The sequence below is a fragment of the Ambystoma mexicanum genome, chromosome 6p, assembly GCF_040938575.1.
Source record: "Ambystoma mexicanum isolate Mex_15411 chromosome 6p, UKY_AmexF1_1, whole genome shotgun sequence".
Classification (NCBI taxonomy): Eukaryota; Metazoa; Chordata; class Amphibia; order Caudata; family Ambystomatidae; genus Ambystoma; species Ambystoma mexicanum.
Window position 1 is genome coordinate 788,164,475 of NC_090935.1, and position 19,040 is coordinate 788,183,514.

A 19,040-nucleotide genomic window follows, 5' to 3' on the forward strand; every position below is an offset into this window, starting at 1 on the left:
TTGTCACATATGTGACATGCTTCTGTCATTGGTGAACCCCACCTTGGCCCACATGTGTTGCCTTGTTAGGTGAACGATTTGACAATTCAGGCTGATTGAGTATTGGCCTGATGACATACATTTTTGGGGCCTGTTTGAATGTGGAACATGATAGTTGTTTCCTGTCATGTTGAAGTGCACAACCATTGATGTCTACATCGCCCTGCAATCACTGTATTTTTGTACACTGTGTTGCAGTGTGTGGCACATGCGTATTTTGTCACACTATGTAGCATTTTTCATCTCATCATGTCCATCTCACATGGATGGCTGACAGTACTCATTCACTGACATATAGATGTACTTGTGGAATGTACCATGGCTATGGTACATGCCATCGGTGTGATGGCATGTGTCATGTATGTGTATTGGACATGCCACTCACAGGCCAATGTGTGATGGCAGTGCTACCCAGCATGCAGCAAATGTGTTGCTCTTCCATCTTGGTGTCATCGGTGTCTGCCTTTTGCCTCCCCTTCAAACTCAGTGACAGTGCATGCATGGGAGGGTTATAGTCATGTGGGACATGTGTAAATCATGTACTGCTTCTGTAGCTTGTCAGGCCTATTTGTGTGCTATGGTGCTAATGCCTGTTTCCATTTTTTGTCTTTCATGTTTTTGCAGGGGATGACACACTTGATGCTGTTGAGGTTGAGGAGATGGTGCAGACCCAGGAGGATTCTCAGGCACGACCGGGCACCAGTGGGGGACGTGGTGTGGTGGTGGGTGAGAACCCAATCTTGCTGCAGACCATTCTGTCCAGGGGTGTCTCTGGGTGCACCTCCCCAGACCTCTATTCAGGTGCTGATTCGGATGATGAGACCTATGTGCCGTCGCAGGTAAGTGTTTCTGGCAGGGATTCTGTTCTGTCCAACCCACCTGCACCAGGGGTAGAACCCTCTATGGGGATGTCAGTGTTGGTAAGTCCACCTTTGACGGTTACGGATGCAGGGTCACACTCCACAACATCTGATCCTGTTCCTGGGCCAGCAGATAAGAGGGGGAATGCATTCCTGCAACTTCAGGCAGTGCCGGCACAGCAAGGCGCAGATCGCCTTGCCCCAAACAGGTGTGGTGCCCGCCGACGCGGTGGCCATACGCCACCAGGCAATACCGTATGGGAACAATCCATGTACGGTATGGCAACCCAACAGGCAGCATCAGTTGAGATGATGGCTCAAGCAATGGAGAGGGTGGCCACTTCCATTGTCCCCCCTGAAAGGCAGATGGAGCTACTACAGCAGGCAACAGACTCCATTTGCCAATCACACAGGGAAGACATGTTGGCGTCCAACAGGGACCGACGGGCGGCACTGGAGACTCTGCGCCAATCCATCTCAATAGAGTCCCATGCCCACAGGGAAGCCCTGAGTGAAGAACTCCATAACCTCAAGGAGACTCTTCTTGACCTTGAGGCTTCCACTAATTTCAGGACAGAACAGCAGCTGGAGCGGCTCACACGTTCGCTCTCAGCTGAGATGCAGCCAACACGTGAGGAGATCCGGACATCACGGGAGGCCATTCGTGCAGAAATGCATGCAACCAGTGAGGTGGTGCATGGGGATCTCTGCACTTTAATCCTCCAGAATCAGACCTTCAGCACCCGCATGCTTGCTGCCATGGAGGACCATACCAGGGCTTTGCGTGGGCTGCCTCCCATAGCACCACCACCTCCTGATGCAGCAGCAGAGGGTGATGAGAGCGACAGCAGCAATTCTCCCACAATAGCGTAGCCGTGCAGGCCATGAGCCCATGAGCCCATGGAGGTGTTTTTTCCCCAACATCCACACAGGTGGCTGTTGGTGCGCACCCTGTCCTCAGACCTCCTGGGTGGCCTCCCCCCCTTGGCCCCCACATGGCCATTTTTGATTTTTGATTTTTTAAATTTTTTTACAGTGTGTTGCCTTGTGTGGCTCCCATGGGCATCCACTGTATTCCAGCTGGGCACATGCAGGCTTGTCCTGAGTTTGGGTTAGATGCTTGGGTTCGTGAGACACACACCCCTCCTGCTTCCCGTGCCCAAGTGACAGTGAATTACACAGTGACGTTGGACTCCCATGAGCTATGTGGGCAGTCTGTAGTCAATACTCTGTATACATTCCTAGTGGATATTGTTGTTGTATTGTACACTGCATGGTGTATTGATATGTGCTTGTGCTTCCATGTCTCCCTCCAAATTTGCAGGTGCATTCCTCATGTCTTCACAAGGCCATCTAATTTGGAGATGGAGTTCATGTTCTATGCAGTACACTGACAAATTTGGGAGGATGCAACACTACAGTTGGAAGGGGTAGATGTGGTGGCATATTCAGGTTGTAAGACTACGACTACTTTAACTTAGTACTGTCATGTTTTTCCTATGTTTGAGGTTGTGTTGCTGCATTGTATTGTTGGTAAGTATTTGGTCATGTGTGTTGTTAGTTTTACATTACTGGGAGCATATTGTGTGTGGCCAGTTTCCATTAGGGACAGTGTACTTTGTGACACTTGTGTCAGGTTTTGGGGATTGCTTTGTTTGCTTTCACATAGCATGACATGCCATGGTGTGTTGGGTGGCGGAGCTGGGGAGGGTTGGGTGACATGGCACTGTTGTCATGTTGTATTTTGCAAGGGGGTCATGAATTTAGCAGCATAGAAATGTCTTTTGATGACACAGCATTGGTGGTGTTTGTGTAGGTAGGAATGCACACAATGTAACACTTCCAGGTGACCAATCTCAGGCTGGTATGGTTGTGACAGTTGACTGTCCCTTATGTCATCATCATTGATTGTCAGCTGGTATGTGCCAGGGCTGTGTGCACTCCACAGGGGTGTGATTTTAGGTGAAGTAATTAGCCACCAGCTGCGTACGGGCTGCCTCACCCCGTGCCCTTTTCCCTCCCATGCGCAGCGGGCGTGCATGTGGTTGGGGATGTGGGGGCACCACCATGTCCACCGGCAAGCCCCATCGTGTTGCAACGTTGTGCAGGACACATGCTGCCACTATGATCCTGCACACTACTGGGGGAGCGTATAACAGCTGCCCGCCAGAACGGTCAAGGGAGCGAAAGCGTGACTTGAGCACTCCGAATGTGTGCTTCACTATGCAACGGGTTGCAATATGGGCTGTGTTGTATCTTACCTCGGGTGGCGTGGTGGGGTTCCAAATTGGCGTCATCATGTGGGTGCTCAGAGGGTAGGCACTGTCCCCTGGGGAGGCGGTGATGGCTATCATTAGTGGGGTTGTGACATTACTCAGTATCTGACATGCATGCATGTGCTGTGGCATTTATACTCACCAAGCAGCCATGTATCGCCATGCCGCCCAGCTTCTAGGTCCCGGTTTAGGTTTGACATTCTGTAAATGAAACTGTTGTGGGTGGACCCTGGATAGTTGGCATATACTGAGATGATGATTCCCTTGGCATCACATACTACCTGGACGTTGATGGAATGCCAGTGCTTGCGGTTTCTATAGATGTGCTCAGATGCCCTGGGAGGACGTAGAGCCACATGGATGCAGTCAATGGCACCTAGCACTTTGGGGAAGTGTGCTACCCCGTAGAAATCCTGGACGACAGCCTGCCTTTCGGCAGGTGTTCTGGGCAGGTATATGGACTGCGGACTGATGGGCGTGCAGTCATAATGCCCAACACCTGGTGCAGGCAGCGTGACTGCGTGGCCTATGACACCCCCCCCACTATGGCACTTGTCCACTGAAATGAACCAGTGGCCAAGAAGTGCAGTACATTGAGGACCTTCTCCAGGGGGCTGAGTGCTTGGGAGCACAGGGTGGGTGATGTGAGGTTATCTTCCCACTCACTCACCAGGTCGAGTATTATGTGAGGTGGAAACCTGTACCTTCCATACACCTGGTCATCAGGCATCCCAAAAAGGCTGGTTCTGGGTGTGAAAATTCTGGCCCTGACTATCCTGCTCCTGCTCCTGCGGTATCCCACGACCACTGCTGCTAGGAACGGTATATTCATCCTGGCGTCTGTGCTTGTTTGTTGTTTGCGTGCACTTTTATGCTGCGCAGGTCCACGTACGCCTCCTGGCGTACGTGTTTCCGGATTAGCGCGTCTATTTTAGTGCACGCGTTAGCCCCGTTTGATTCCATGAATACACGTTGTAGGCGAGCGTGTGGGCGTTCCACGCACTTGCCTCCTGTACTTCCCCCGTGACGCCCACATTTTCACACGTTGTTCCCCATTCCGCGTGTCACGCCCCGTATTACGCCTACTTTTGTTGTGTGCGCCACGCTATGTGCGCTTTCGCCGTGCGCTTAGCGCACGCTGTTTGAAGGCGTGTGCACCAGCGTGCGCCGTACAGGATTTTGGCGCACATCCATGGATTTCCACGCGCACGGACTTCCATGAATTGCTGTGCGCGGGTTTCGCTGCGATTTTCGCACTGGCACTGTGATTTGCACGCTTTCGCACGCTTGCGCTGCAATTTTCGGCGCACATTAATTACATGAATCGGCCTGTTAGGCGGGTGACTCCCGACTTTTGCGTGAACATTTTTGCTATTTTTCACATTCTCCGGCCTAAAATGAATCTTTGCCCAATACATTCCCATGGGAAAATCTCTGTTACCCGATTTTTCAGACGTCATCTCCCGCACAGGTGGGTTGAAATGTTGACATGTATGCGTGCACAGGCATTCACATGGAAGAAACACACGGGACGTGTGTTGCCTGCTCGGTGTCCCGGCCGCAACTGCCGGCTGGGACTTTATTTATTCTCAATGCGCATGCGCGAGCCTCGTTATGGGCTGCGCATGCGCCAACAGCCTAACTACTATGCAACTCGTGACTGCAGGCCAGGACATAACAGGGTGGTGATGAGAGTCGTATATGCCCTTCCCTTCAAGGGTTATGTTGGTTTGGCTGGTTTCATATCCTTGTAGTACAGTGGTTTGCATTAAAATGCTTTATTTCATTGGGTTTGGCAGGTTTCTGTTAATTCGGCGGTTTTCCGTTGTTTTGTTCATAGCTCTCAACTCACACGCTTTTGGCGGGTGTCACCCGCCTTGTAAAGAGTGGACTCACCCGCCAAGCCTCCTGCAGCCCCATTCATTTCAATGGGCCTCTCACCCGCCAAAAACAAAATCGGGTGTTTTCACCCGCTTTTGCGACTCAAATGGTTGAGAGCTATGTTTGTTTTTGCATGACCCACATTTGACAGCACAGAACAAATAAGCAAGTGCAGCCCCACGCTGGAAAAGGGCGAAAATGTGATGCAAACAATTTCTGGAAAGTACATTCAGTCTCGAAAGTGTGCTTTGAACATATATTCTGTTTTGCCAAACGCCTTCTTATGACACAACCAAGTTAGAAAAAAAGCGAAAAGTTGAGAATTACAAACAGTTTTATGAATCGAGCGTCTAAAACGTTTAATTAAAATAAAAGGGTTGCAACTTTTACGTGTTTAGAATCTTTATTAATATAGGAGGAGGCTGCCACTGGCAGGCTTAATTTAGTTTTATGGGATTTTGGTTTTCCAGAGAAAAGTTGGTTTCATCAATCATTACAAAACAGAACTCGGCGTGCAGCTGCTTTTGTCTGGTACGCCCGAAGTCCTGGCTCTGACAGCTCGCCACTCTGCAGGAGAGAGGGCGGGGCTGTTGCTCAAGCAGCGAATCGGTGATCAAAGGGCGGAGCGCCCGAAGATAGCAGACGAGCAGTGAAGACTGGAATGCATGGGTGCGAGTTATAAGATAATACCGGCCGCGCTCTTCTACCAAAGCTGCTGAACTGAGGACTGACTGGCTGTAGAATCAGACTGTCAGCTAGCTGCGCTCTGTCGTAGTTTTTTTATTTTGTCATTTGTTTTATTTTTACATCTGGGATCTCTGGCTGCAGAGTGGACGCTGGTGAGCAGGAAACCCCGGAAGCATGGAGAGTTTCTCGCACGGTGAGTGCAGCAGAGGCCTGAGTGTGTGATAGGGCGTGAGGGGAGCGGGGGTTGGTTGTTGTCCTACGTGCGTGGTGATGGGACTACAGCTCTGTATTTACACTGCTCTTGGGCGGGGGTGTGCCTGCTGCTGTTCTCAGAGAGGGCAGATTTGTGGAAGGTGGTCTTTCTCTCGGTCACCCAACACCAGTAGCATTTGGGTAGCTGGGCTCAGTGCGCTCACTTACAGTGTGACCTTTCATGCACCCTGTGTCTAAGCAAAGGGTACATGCTGCTCGTTTTGCATGCCCTAGACATCAGGGGACGGGCCGTCAAGAGTTTCAAGATCAGGAACTTAATCTAGAGGTGCGGTTTTGAGTGTTAGGTTGTTGACGCTTGCTATTGCGTGGCTTCTTGACCCTATCATGTAGGAGAGTTTGCTATTGCGTGGCTTCTTGACCCTATCATGTAGGAGAGTTTGCCAATGTAATGTTATAAAACGTGTGTTCTTTAACCCCCAGTATATTGCTAGTCAGGTTTTTGTCACATGGTAACTGCATGTTTAACTTCAATCTCAGGGTGCCATAGTCGGGTAGGAAAAACACATGAAATGTGCACATTCTTGCATTCAACATTACATATCTGATGGAGCTTGTTTATTTACCATAAGCTCCGAATAGTGACAGGTGATTGTAATTCACATAGTGTGTTGTGAATTTTTGTTATTCACATACTGTGTTGTGAATTTTAGTTTTGTTCCCGAGTATCGGGTTCACTGGCATAACGCAAAATGCTCTGATTACTTACCGGTTATATTCATTACTCCTAGTCCTACTCTTCCTCCTCACAATACTTACCCCTTGAGGCCCTTGCCTCTGACTAAGGCCCTTCTTCTATTTCTTTTTTCGGGTATAACTCCTCCCCTTTACTGACAACCCTCAGTTTATTATAACCAAGCCAGAGCATGGGACCATGCCCGCAGGGAGGGAGAGGAGGGTCGTCAGTACTGTGATGAAGAAGAGAACATTACTTGCCTCTTGAGGTATACCAGAGCAGCAACGAGGAGAGGTCCCAATGAGACACAGAGGCAGAGGTGCAGCAACATAAAGCACAATTTTGACTCCAATAATCACATTTCAAAAGACCAAACACCAACTCCAAAAGAACCATCCCCGGATTGGGAGACATTGAACCGATAGTGGTTGACAAAGGTGCTCTGATCTGCCAGGTGGCAGCCCTACAAATCTCCTGTAGCGGACGCCCGCCCCCCCAAGCATCCACCCAGGAAGCAGCCATACCCCTGGTAGAACAACCCTGAACATGGACAGGCACAGGGAGGCCAGCAGCCACATAAGCCATGGAGACCACTGTACGGATCCACCGGCTAATGGAAACCACAGAGGCCTTCCGCACCGCACTAGCAGGGCCAAAAGACTATCAGACTGCTGGAACGGGGCAGTCCGAGCCAAATATTCCATAACTGCCCGCCGCACATCAATGGCATGCCAAGCCACCTCGTCCGGCGTGTACGGATTTTGAAAAAACATAGGGAGAACCAGATACTTAGACGTGTGAAACCGAGACACAACCGTAGGCAAAAACTTTGGATCACAACGTAAAACCACATGGTCAGGCAGGACCCTCAAAAAGTCTACATTGGTTGACTCATCGGCCGTGCTCCATAAGGAGAGTCCTAAGCTCAGTTGTTCCGATCATGCTGGAACAATTGATACTGTAATGACTCCAAATCGTATATCCATACATGGCCCTGCGCAAAGCAGATCACTACCACAAAATATTAATACCAATCCTCCCTTGTACAAAAATGGTGAAGCCTCTGTAGCTCTGAGTAGAACTCTCTTTGTGGACAATCGGAACACAAATAATTATAGCAAGATCCTATCAAAACAACTTAATAATTTATTAACTAATCCTGCTGTGGAAGCAGTAATCCCAGTTGTTCCAGCGTCAATCCCAGACAGGCCCTTGCAGTCAGATGAGATAAAGGAATACATTATAGGATTTGAAGGAAACGCTGAGGTACTGGTAGATAAACGTATTAATCGTTCATTTATTTTCTCCCTTTTTTCAAAAATACCTCAATTGAGAATGGTTAAATCTGCTGATATTACCAGAGTCTCCATGGCCAGAATCAACAACTTCAGGGCCTTATGTTATCTTAGTTCTGAGGCAGTAATGAAATTTATTTGGTTCAATCGGGAGGAAATAAAAAGAGAGGGCTTGGTATTATCTACCTTTGGATCCGAGGATGACGCTGCCCTATTCTTAGATCCACCAAAGGTGATCGATAGAAATTGTATTGATCTGACCTTACCCATTGTTAAAACAAATATGGGCTTGGAACTTGATTTGGCTGAGATTCTGAAAGCCGTAGCTCAAACAAATGGCCTTCCTTGGCTGGAACCTATGCTTTTGGCCATTTTGTCTTCTAATACTACCTCATTACCTATAAAACCAGTCACATAGCTATCTAATTACAAAGAACTTAAAATCATATCTTGGAATTCGTGTGGCTTTGTGAATTTAACGAACTGGCATCTCAATCTTATTAGCGATGAAAGACCAACGATAATTATAATCCAAGAGTCGATGAAAACTGAACCTCTACTAATCCCTGGTTATATTACTTTTAACTCGTTAGCTAAGAGACATTTATTAGGCCGCCCATCTGGGGGCTTATCGATTGCAATAAACACTTCGTTTAAAGTTCAACCTAAATTGGTTTGGAACTCTCCGAGTTTATTAGGGGTTCATCTTGACATACCCTCAATCAGATATTCATCATTAATTATCATCTCATTATATTGGAATCCGGCTAATTTAACTATTGATGAGATGTTCGATGACCTTGAAGCATGCTTAGAATTTTCCGCTAGTATGTATCAGAACTGTGAGATCATTCTTGGTGGCGATTTTAACTGTGACTGTAGAAATGTGAATGAAAATAGTCTATCTAAATCTGCAACCTTAGCATGCATTAGAGGAGCTAAGTTTAGAGAACTCCTAACTGATTGGGACATGGATCACTTGGTGACATACGACATGAAATCAAAAATTACATGGGAAAGAGGAGTAAAGAATTCTATGATAGATTTTATCTTTGTTACTCGTAATCTCATAGCTTACATGGCCCCATTAGTAATAGATCCTATATCGATTGGTGACCATGCTCAACTTATAACATCATTGAAATTGAAATGTCACTTGTTAGGAGTAAATAGTTCACTAACAGCAGTAGAAATTGATCGCCCTCAGCACTCAATCAGGTGGAATAATGGGTTGTGCGATCAGATTGTCAAATACATATCACGAGAAACACTGCGAGTTGACCAATACGGTGCCAATCTAAGAACAAAACTATCTGATAAGGAGTACTCCAAAATAGTTGAAACCGTATTGCTCAAATTTTGTAAAAACCGCAGCAATGTGAAACATATTCATATCTATGATCAGAAATGCAAACTGTTGAAAAGGGAAAAAAATAAAGCCCTAAGACAATTGAAATACTATGATTTAGGTACTGAAAGACTTAGAGAAAGGCGGAGTCAAATCATGTCTCAGTATAAACAAAACTTAAGGTTCGCCCGGATCTCAAGACATAATGAGGAGAACTGTACTCTAATCCGTGCCATCACGTCACATGACACCCGAGCAATATGGCGCACTCTAAAAGCTGACCCAAAAAATGCCGTATTATCTATGCCGAATTGTATCTCTGATCAGACATGGCAGATGTATATAACTGCCAAATATCAACTGCCTTATAAGTTCCAATTTCTTCCTGGTATATTGCTAGACCCTACCAGGATCCCTCGGTTTAATTGGAGCATTAGTGACATAATTTGGGCGATCTCGAGATTGTCGTATTCTAAGGCCGCAGGACCAGACGGGCTTCCCCCTTGTCTCTACAAGGCGGATCCTGCTATGTGGGCAGTAATCATAAATACCAAATTTGAAACCATCTTCAATTCTGGGGAAATTCCATCATCTTGGCTAACTGCAAATATAGTCCCCATATTTAAGAGGGGTGATCCTTCTTGTCCTGAAAACTATCGCCCGATTTCCCTAATTGATACTGAGGCTAAAATCTTTGCGATTTTACTTCTTCACGATTTGGAGAAAATTATTGAGACCAAGGGTCTTTATTCTAAATTTCAAACAGGTTTCAGGAAGAATATGAGTACAACTCTAAATGCAATTACCCTTGCGCATGTTATTGCTGGAGCAAAAAATAAGAACTCTAATCCAGTATACATCGCAATGATTGATATGAGTGCAGCCTTTGATAATGTTGTCCGCAACTTGTTGTGGATGAAAATGTTGGCTTTTGGAATTTCAAATGACTTAATGTATTGGATTATGAAATTGCACACCAATACAACTTATAGAATAAAAATATCACAGGATGGGGGTACCACAGCTCCAATAGGAACAGCATTGGGTTTGAAACAGGGCTGCAATCTTGCAGCAACCCTGTTCAATCTATACATGGCGGATCTGGATAAGAACTGGGAAAATATGAACCTGTTTTCTGTGAAGGTTGGGAGTATATCTTTGCAATGGATTGCCTTTGCAGATGATATTATCTTGTTTGACCCTACTCCTGTAGGGTTACAAACGAAATTAATACTCTTCGAGGGATTTGCAAAGGATCACAATCTGACTCCCAACCCGGCAAAAACTGCCATAATGAAATTTGGAGTGAAGCAGAAAAAGGGCAGTTTTAGATGGCATATCATGGATACACAGATATCTTGTATTAACAACGCTATTTACTTGGGGTATCATCTCTCTGACCAGAATTCCATTAAATTATGGACAGACATTATCAAACGCAAAACCAGGCCACTCCTCTCGCAAATGAAAAGGATTTATACCCGGTTTTGCAAATTTTCATTAACTCTGTTAATTGATTTTATGTCCCTGAAGACTGAGAGTGTCATTCTTTATGCACTAGATATTTGTTTGTGTGATATGTCTAATATGTTGGATTGTTTACAAGGTTCACTCTTAAAAGCAGCGATGTTTTTGCCAATGTCCATTCCAAATGCCATCATCCGACATGAATTGGGGTTGGTGGCACTATCGTCTAGATGGAAATGGAGACAGTTATCCAACTTTCCGAAAATGAATTATCCACCGACTAATTCATTATATGTGGATATGAACAAGATGCTGGACACCCGCTGTTCTCTTTCTTTTTATAATTACCAACTGAAAATGCAACAACTTTTAAGTGAAGTGAATATTACAGTGAATGATGTTCATCTTCGCCCTTGCTATGCTAAAAAAAAACTCTTTGAATTAGACTGGTGTGTAACTATTGATCGGATCATGACATATAAATCTTATGAAGAATACGGTGCCTTTGTTAAGCAGCGCATCCCTCGCTATGCACATATCACTTTATTCCCCTGTGAAATTACCAGGAAGGCATATATTCGATTTAGATTTAATCTTTACCATACTAGAGACAGAACTAAGAATTGGCAAACAAATGTCACCACATCTTCTGTGGGATGTCGATTTGATGAATGTAATGAACCACGCGAAACATTGAAGCATTTCCTACTCTATTGTCCCCATTTTAAAAAAATTCGTACAGTAAGATTTATGAAATTTGTTGATTATAGGGTTTGAGGATTGCCTCGAGTTTCTATGGTCTCGTATGATGCAAGGAGTTCACAACAGTCTAATTTATGAATTAGTAAGCTTTTGTAAGCATATAGAAAAAGAACTTATTTTGCGTGGAGAATGAAATGTTTAGATGGTAAATCGATTGGTATATTTGTAAATGAGGAGCCAGATATTAATTATGATATAACCTTTTGCACCTGTATTTTAAATTGTATTTTAAAGTATTGTGTGCTATTGTAAAGTAATGCAATTTTAAATGTTTGATTTCTTTCTTTACATGGATTTTAACATGTTCTTTTGCAAAGGTTCTACTCGAATTTATTCTTGTTAATGAACTAAATGCAAATAAAAAAAGAAAAAAAAAAAAAAGTTGGGTCGACACAACCTCCCCCAGCCTACGCTCAGACATGATGGCAATCAGGAAAGCAGTATTCAGAGTAAGGTGCTTGATATCAATTTCAGACAGGGGCTCAAAAGGAGGACCATGAAGGAATCTCAAGTCTAGAGGGAGATCCCAAGGGGAAAGGCCCTTATAGGCACATGGATGGGAAGCAGAGATGCCCCAAAGAAACTTCCCCCACCAAGATCTTCCCCTCCAGGTGGTCATCAGAGTCCCCTAAGAGGATTTCAATGGAGGCCTATTGGGAGCGTGGAGTGGTCAAAACCCTCCTGGAGAACAGCTGGCAGACCAGAACGGAGGGGAGGGATCCCAGACCACCCACACCAAGCCGAAGTGGCCCCAGTGCCTGTCATACGCTTTCAGAGTAGAACGCCTTCGAGCATTAAGGATAGACACGAACACAGGGCCCGAAGAACCTTGGGGAAACTAACCGAGACCTGTGCAATAGCCAAACTGCCCATTGACTCTGCCTGATGACAATCCCCAGCCCCTCCTGCAGGGGACAAGGCCACCTCGGAATCAGCCAAGGCTCTCGGGACACAAGTTCCATTAGGGAGGGAAACCAGCTCTGATGAGGCCAAAAAGGAGCAACCAACAGAACTGTCGCCCTGCTTTCCCTGATGTGCTGATCCACCCGAGGAAGAAGGGGGAGAGGAGAGCACTCATAAAGGAGACCCCAGGGTCACTCTATATTCAGGGCATCTACCCCCCAAACCCCTTTAGCCGGAAACTGGGAGCAGAAGGGAGGAACCTTCGCAGAGGCCAGAGAAGCAAAGAGATCTAGAACCCAAAGCTGATGCAGAGCTCCGCAAACACCCTGTCTGACAGAACCAGTTCTGAACTGGAGGGGAACCGGCAGCTGAGCCGATCCGCCCAAGCATTGTCTACACCCCTGACCCAGCCCACCAGGGACACCAGGTTTGACTCCCCCCCCCCCCCCCTGGGAACCGATCTGAGCAGCCAGAGAATTCAAGGAGCGGCCGGACCCTCTGGGGGTTGACATAGGTCAAAGCTGTGGTATTTTCTGTCCAGACCACCACTACCCGGCCTTCCAGAAACATTCTGAAGGACGAAACGGCCCGGAGAATGGCACACAACTCCTTCCAAATGGACGAGTGAGGAACCTCATCTGGATCCCACAACCCCTGGGACGAGAGGACGCCCAACGTGGCATCCCAACCCCACCTGGGTGTCTGCAGTAAGAATGGTCTTCTGGGGTTAGATCAGGGACACCCCTGCCTGGAGATTTGGAACCTGCAACTACCATTGTAAATCGGCCCTCAGAGCATCCGACACTGGAATCAGGGCCTCGTAAGCCTGAAAAGCTGGGAGCCAGTGGGTCAGCTGACGAGAGACGCAAAGGAAGGCGAGCCCATGGGACCAGAAAAACACAAGATGCCATGTGTCGCTGAAGCATGAGCAGTAGGCGAGCCGTGGCACCCTGCCGCTTGAGAACCCTGGCAAGGACAGACAGCAGGCGCCAGGCCCTTTTCAAGGATAGAAAAACCTTCCCCATGCTGGTGCAAATCTGAGCCCCGATCAATACCAGATCCTTCGAGGGCTCCAGTCGCGACTTTTGCCAGTTCACCAGAAACCCCCAGTCTCGTAATGCCTGGCAAACTAGCTGGAGATGTGCCAGGACCGTAGCCGGAGGGCCGCTTTGACCAACCAGTCACCCAGGTAGGGATAACTGAATGTCCTGCAGGTGGAAATGTGCCACCAGCTTGGTGAACACCCTGGGGGTCGATCGCAATGGGAGCACTCAGAACTGAAAATGCTGAGTCCCCACAGCAAACTGGAATAACCTCATCTGGCAGGGGCGGAAAGACACATGGTAATATGCATCCTGGAGATTAAGGATGCAAGCCAGTCCCCACTGCGCAACATCGGGAGAATGTTCTGAAGTCTCCATCTTGAACCGTTCTTTCAGGATGGAGCAGTTTCAGGATGAAGCAGTTCAGAGCCTCGAGATCCAAAATGAGGTGAAATTTCCCCAAAGGGGGCCAGACACACGCTTGAGTATAAACCCAGACCCATCTGTGGGAGAGGAACTGGCATGATAGCAGCCTTGTGCAACAATTCAGACAGAGCCAATCTCTTGGGGAGAGAGCGGGGAACAGCAGTCCGAACCATGCAACCCTGGACAGGTGTAGACAGGAAGTCCACACAATAACCCTCTCTGACAGTGTCCCGAGCCCAGGAATCTGAGCACCACCAGTCCCATATCGTAAAAAAAACTGCCAGAGACTTCCGCCCACCGGCCCGCTCAAACCGTCCGGACTTCTAAGCCGGTCACGGAAGAAAAGAGTGCGGAAGACCACGGCCCCCTCTGGGTTTCCGAAAAGAGCGAGAGGATGAACCAGTGAACGACTGTCCAGCCCTTGCACCAGATGAGGGCTTCTTGAATGTCGTAGAAGACTTCTGTCGCAACTTATCAGCTTGCTTGTCAGCCCTAACACTATGTACTTTATCCTCAAGTAAATCACCACAGTTTGGAACAGTCAAAGGGAAGCTTGAGGACAGCCACTTTCTGCGAACCCTCCATCTTCCAATCCTGCAGATGAACATGCCTCCGGGCTGACACTCCTACACCCATTGCCGAGCCACGAACCCCATGAAATGCCATATGAGACAAGAATTTGACCTGCCGCTGCATGTCAGCCAGGAGAGGGGCACAGTCGGAGCCCCCTTCTACGGTCTTCCGCAATTTCTTGAAACAACCCAACACCGTCTCTGCAGTGTAGGAGCCGTAGACATTCACCCTGAGGGCCAGATGTGCACCATCATGAACCGTCTTGAGGCTGGAATTCACCCTACGGTCCACCGTGTTCCAGACAGCCGACACAGAGGAATGACCCACCAGACTAGCGAGGATATAATCATCTTCAACAACATCCATGCGCAATTTTTCACTCCCCTTTAATAGGTAGAGTTGGCCATAAAGCGGGGCATGACATTCTTCTTCAGATCATGCCACTGTCGCGATCCATGCCCCTGACCCCCTCAGGTATAACAGCCCCCTGGCAGCAGTGGGGCTAAAGCCCTTCACACTGGCCCCAAGGGCCTTAAAACGCCATCAGAAACCTACATGGAGTCAGTTCTGGTGCCTTTGGCGCCAGGCTCATTATCGAGAATAAAGCAATACCAGTTTTGGACCTTAATCCAACATGGAGGCCTATTACACAGCTCAGTTCTTTAGAACCAAGCCATGCGGTCTAGTGTTTTGGGTGTGGCTGGGGCTGGAACTACTTGGCCAGGAACTACTTTACCTGGGCTATTTATCACGTTCTTCTGCACTCCTGCAGCATAACGCTCACTCTGTCCAGCTCCTGCTCATCTGCTTCTCCGGCGGCCCGATCCTGAAGCCCTAGATCCGGATTCCATTAATATCCTGGAAGAACAAGAACAGAATTAGGGAGCAGGAACACTTACTTGTGAAGTAACCGGTCTTGAATCCATCTTGCGCTTCGCTTACCTCACCCATCTCCGGAGTTTGCCGCAACCTGCAAGGGAGAAGGAACAAGGTCAGCATTAACAAAGCACTGACCTGGGCAAGCAGCGCTTCGATCGCTCATCACTCGGAACATCAGTGCAACCTGTACAAAGAGAAGAGAACACAGCTTAGCAATTAACGCCAATAAACATCGCAGCGCTTTGCGCATCAATACCTCACTGTGGTCTTCGCCATTGGCGCGGCAACACCCAGATCGCAACCATCCCTGTGAAAACAAAAAGAGACATTGTTAGGGAACAGCATAGTGGAGCAAGACGCAGAGAAGACAGAAAACGGAGCGAAAGAAAGAGACAAAATATAGATGGAAAAGACATTATAACTCACCTGGAAGACAGCAAGCAAAGTCAGAGTCACAGCCTGTCTAGACCCGACATAAGTGCACACGGACCAGTGAAGCAACTAGGTCCATGGAACGCCCGCACCAACTACGCGTCCCTTCACAGAGACGCAGGACGGAGAGTTCAACGCACAAAAAGCTAAGGTGAGCAGTAACCCCAAGGGAGGGGATTTGGACCAGAGGGAGGTGGGAGTCCCCCCATCACAGAACCAGTATCTTAACCCTCCATTCTCCTGTTATAGACGCTACACAATGTCTGGCACATAACCAAGCAGAGAGGTTCCTGGATAGCGCTTAGACCTCCATCCAGTATTGTGTGGCGCCCCCGTGGATACCAGGTGAGCGTTAAAGAATTCGAAGCCTCAATTAAAACATCCAACTGGGCGTCATGGAAACACCAGAGACTGACCAACTAACCCAGTTACTGGGAGAATTACGGGCCGAGGTGCACTCCGCCCGGCAAGAAACCAACGCCCTTAGGAGGGAGTTGATTGTCACCAAGGACTGCACCGATGAATTAGCCAGACAATTGCTCCAAACACAGGCTGGGCAGGCTCTGTTGCCAGGAAGCATTCTGTCGGTTCCAGCCACATCCGTCAATCCAGTGCAGGTGGACCTCCCTGGGGCAGTTCCTTTATGCAGTATGCAGTATTCATGAACCAGTGCCGCCTCCATTTTATTTGTCAACCCGGAGCCTTTCCTAACGATCAGTCGCGGGTTGCCTTCATTCTGTCATATCTGAGTGGCAGTGCCGCGGATTGGTCCATACCGTTAGTAAGACAGGATGACCCACTCCTGCGTGATTTCAGGGGGTTTCAACAGGAGATGGAGAAGCTGTTCGCCTGACATACCCAGGGCCAAGCTCTGGATAACAAACTTCTGTCCCTCCGCCAAGGCAGCCAAGATTTGTTATCGTATATCGCCACTTTTAACAGACTTTTCGTTGAAACTGGATGGCCTGAGGAGAAACGAACAATGTTATTCCATCAAGGATTACGGGGGGGAATTGAAAGACGTCTTAGCTCAGGTGGTAAACCCACCAAAAGACTGTGCAGAGTTCATCAACCTAGTGGTGCAGCTAGATCACAGGCTGCAAGATCGAAGGACAGATCGAGCCAGAACGAAGAATTGGACTGTGTATGTACGCTCAAAGGAGATGTCATGATGCCTACCCCCAGGCATCCGGACCAAGCCCATCCACCCCGGTAGCAGGCATCTAGACATTTAGTAAAACCTCAGCAGCCCCGACTAGGGGGTATCTGGGTTCAGTCCTGGCGCCTTAGGCGCAAGGCTCATAGTAGGAATCAGTCCTGGCGCCTAAGGCGCCAGGCTCATAGTCATTCTCAGGCAGACCATGCTGCAAATGACTCCAATCCAACATAAAGCCTGAAAGGGACTATTGTTTTACTCGGGTGTGGTTCTAGGGACTTCTTACCTGGGACTACTTTTGAGGCTATTTAAACCACGCCCGACCAGCAACACACGCTTTGCGTTATTCTGCATCCAGCAGCGTAACATTCACCGTGCCTGCAGCCTGCATCCAGTCTTCTGCCACGCCCGCTCTCGAATCCGGAGCTCCTAAAACAAAGAGGAAAGAAAGGGACAAGGTTAGAAAACGAACTTATTTCTATTCCACACCTGATTCTGGATCCATCTTGTCTCTCGGACCTGTAAAGAACATCATTTCTGCACGCGCCATACTCACCAGTTTTCACAGCATCCTTTGGGTCGGCGCTGCCTCCATCATTTCTTCGCCGAACTTTGGCACCTAGGAGACAAAAGAAAACCACAAGGTGAGCCGAGGGAACCAACAAATATAATTCTTACCACCATAGACTTACCTGATTTACCACCGGAGGCATCCTTTTGTGACTCTCCATATTTTCACGTGCCGAATCTGTAAAGAGAGCCAAAACAACACGTTTTCCTCGTGCAACATTTACCAGACAGCGCCGGGTAATACAGACTCTTACCTGAGCGCCACCAGCTGCCACAAGAGCATCTTTTCACGAGCCAGCTGCAAGACAAGAAAGGAAGGGGGGAACAAGAGTGAACATCGGGCATATTGAACTCTATGAACTTAATACTTACTGGTCCTCACCAGCAACTTCAGAGTCAATACTCTCCGGAACTCTCCCGAGCCTTCAAACCAGTGAAGTAACTGGAATCGACGCGCCCCTGCAAATCCACGCAGGATGGAGAGCTCATCTTTCAAAAATATAAGGTGAGATTGCTGTGAGGGCATTTCGGAGGTGATTAGTTGGGGAGGACTGTGGGGGTGCCATCACTTGAATCCACAAGTGGCTAAATCCATCTCTCCACTTGCAGGAGAATATTTCTACGGGTTAAGCAGACAAGATTAGGAGGGCAGATCCAGTCAGTCATCACTGCACTACGCATCACATGGGTGGAGACCGCAGCTGTCTGGGTCCGACCGACGCCCCTGTGGGAGCCAGGTGAGCGTAACAGGAGAACAGTCCGCGTTCATCAGAAAACACTTCGGAACCCATGCAAATTGGGGGGGTACGGAGCCCATTAACCAAGGCCGAAGGAGACAAAAGGAGACGACAGCAATTATGCCTGTACTGCGGGAAATCACTTCCTCAGAGAATGTTCCGTAAAACCCCCTAGGAGAACAGTTGGAGCTACAGAGAAAGGAGGAGGAGAACAAGAGTCGGAAAACTTCCAAGCCCGGCAAGCGTAGAGGTCTGTTTGTCGAGCGAAGGAAAAGAGCCACAGACCTCACACCTTGCCCTGCCTGTGATTTTGATCAGTCACCAACAACCGTCTCGGATGCATGCTGTGGAGGCATACATAGACAGCGGAGCCGTTGGTAACTACATAGACCAAGGCCTGGCAACAATGATGGGGCTTCCCCCTCTGTCAGAAAACGACAACTGAGAAGGTCGTCACTGTCGACAGCACAGAGATAGCTTCTGGTCCTGTAACTCGACGCACAGCTGAATTGACCCTTTTGTGCCAAGACGGACATCGGGAAGCCATTGCCTTCGACCTTATCAAGGGCCCTCAGTTCCGGGTGATTCTAGGGATGCCGTGGTTGGTGGCTCACAATCCTAGCATCGACTGGCGAGCAAAGAAATTAGCCTTTTCCAATGAGTGTGCTCATGTCTGCTACCAAGTGGAAATGCCATTGTCTGACCCAGAGACACCTGTCCAAGATAAAGAGGCGTTAGTACTAGGTGTAACAAGTACACT

The 19,040-nt window shown here is 48.0% G+C and overlaps 1 protein-coding gene across 1 annotated transcript in view; it reads left to right on the plus strand.

Annotated features, from left to right (window-relative positions):
- Positions 1-5,676: 5,676 nt before the first annotated feature.
- Positions 5,677-19,040, plus strand: part of LNPEP (leucyl and cystinyl aminopeptidase) — a 1,221,122-nt gene continuing 1,207,758 nt past the window's right edge. Inside the window, exon 1 of the mRNA XM_069627677.1 lies at positions 5,677-5,936. Within this exon, the coding sequence (XP_069483778.1) occupies positions 5,918-5,936 (19 nt within the window). The 5' untranslated portion in view covers positions 5,677-5,917. The remainder of the gene's footprint in view (positions 5,937-19,040) is intronic.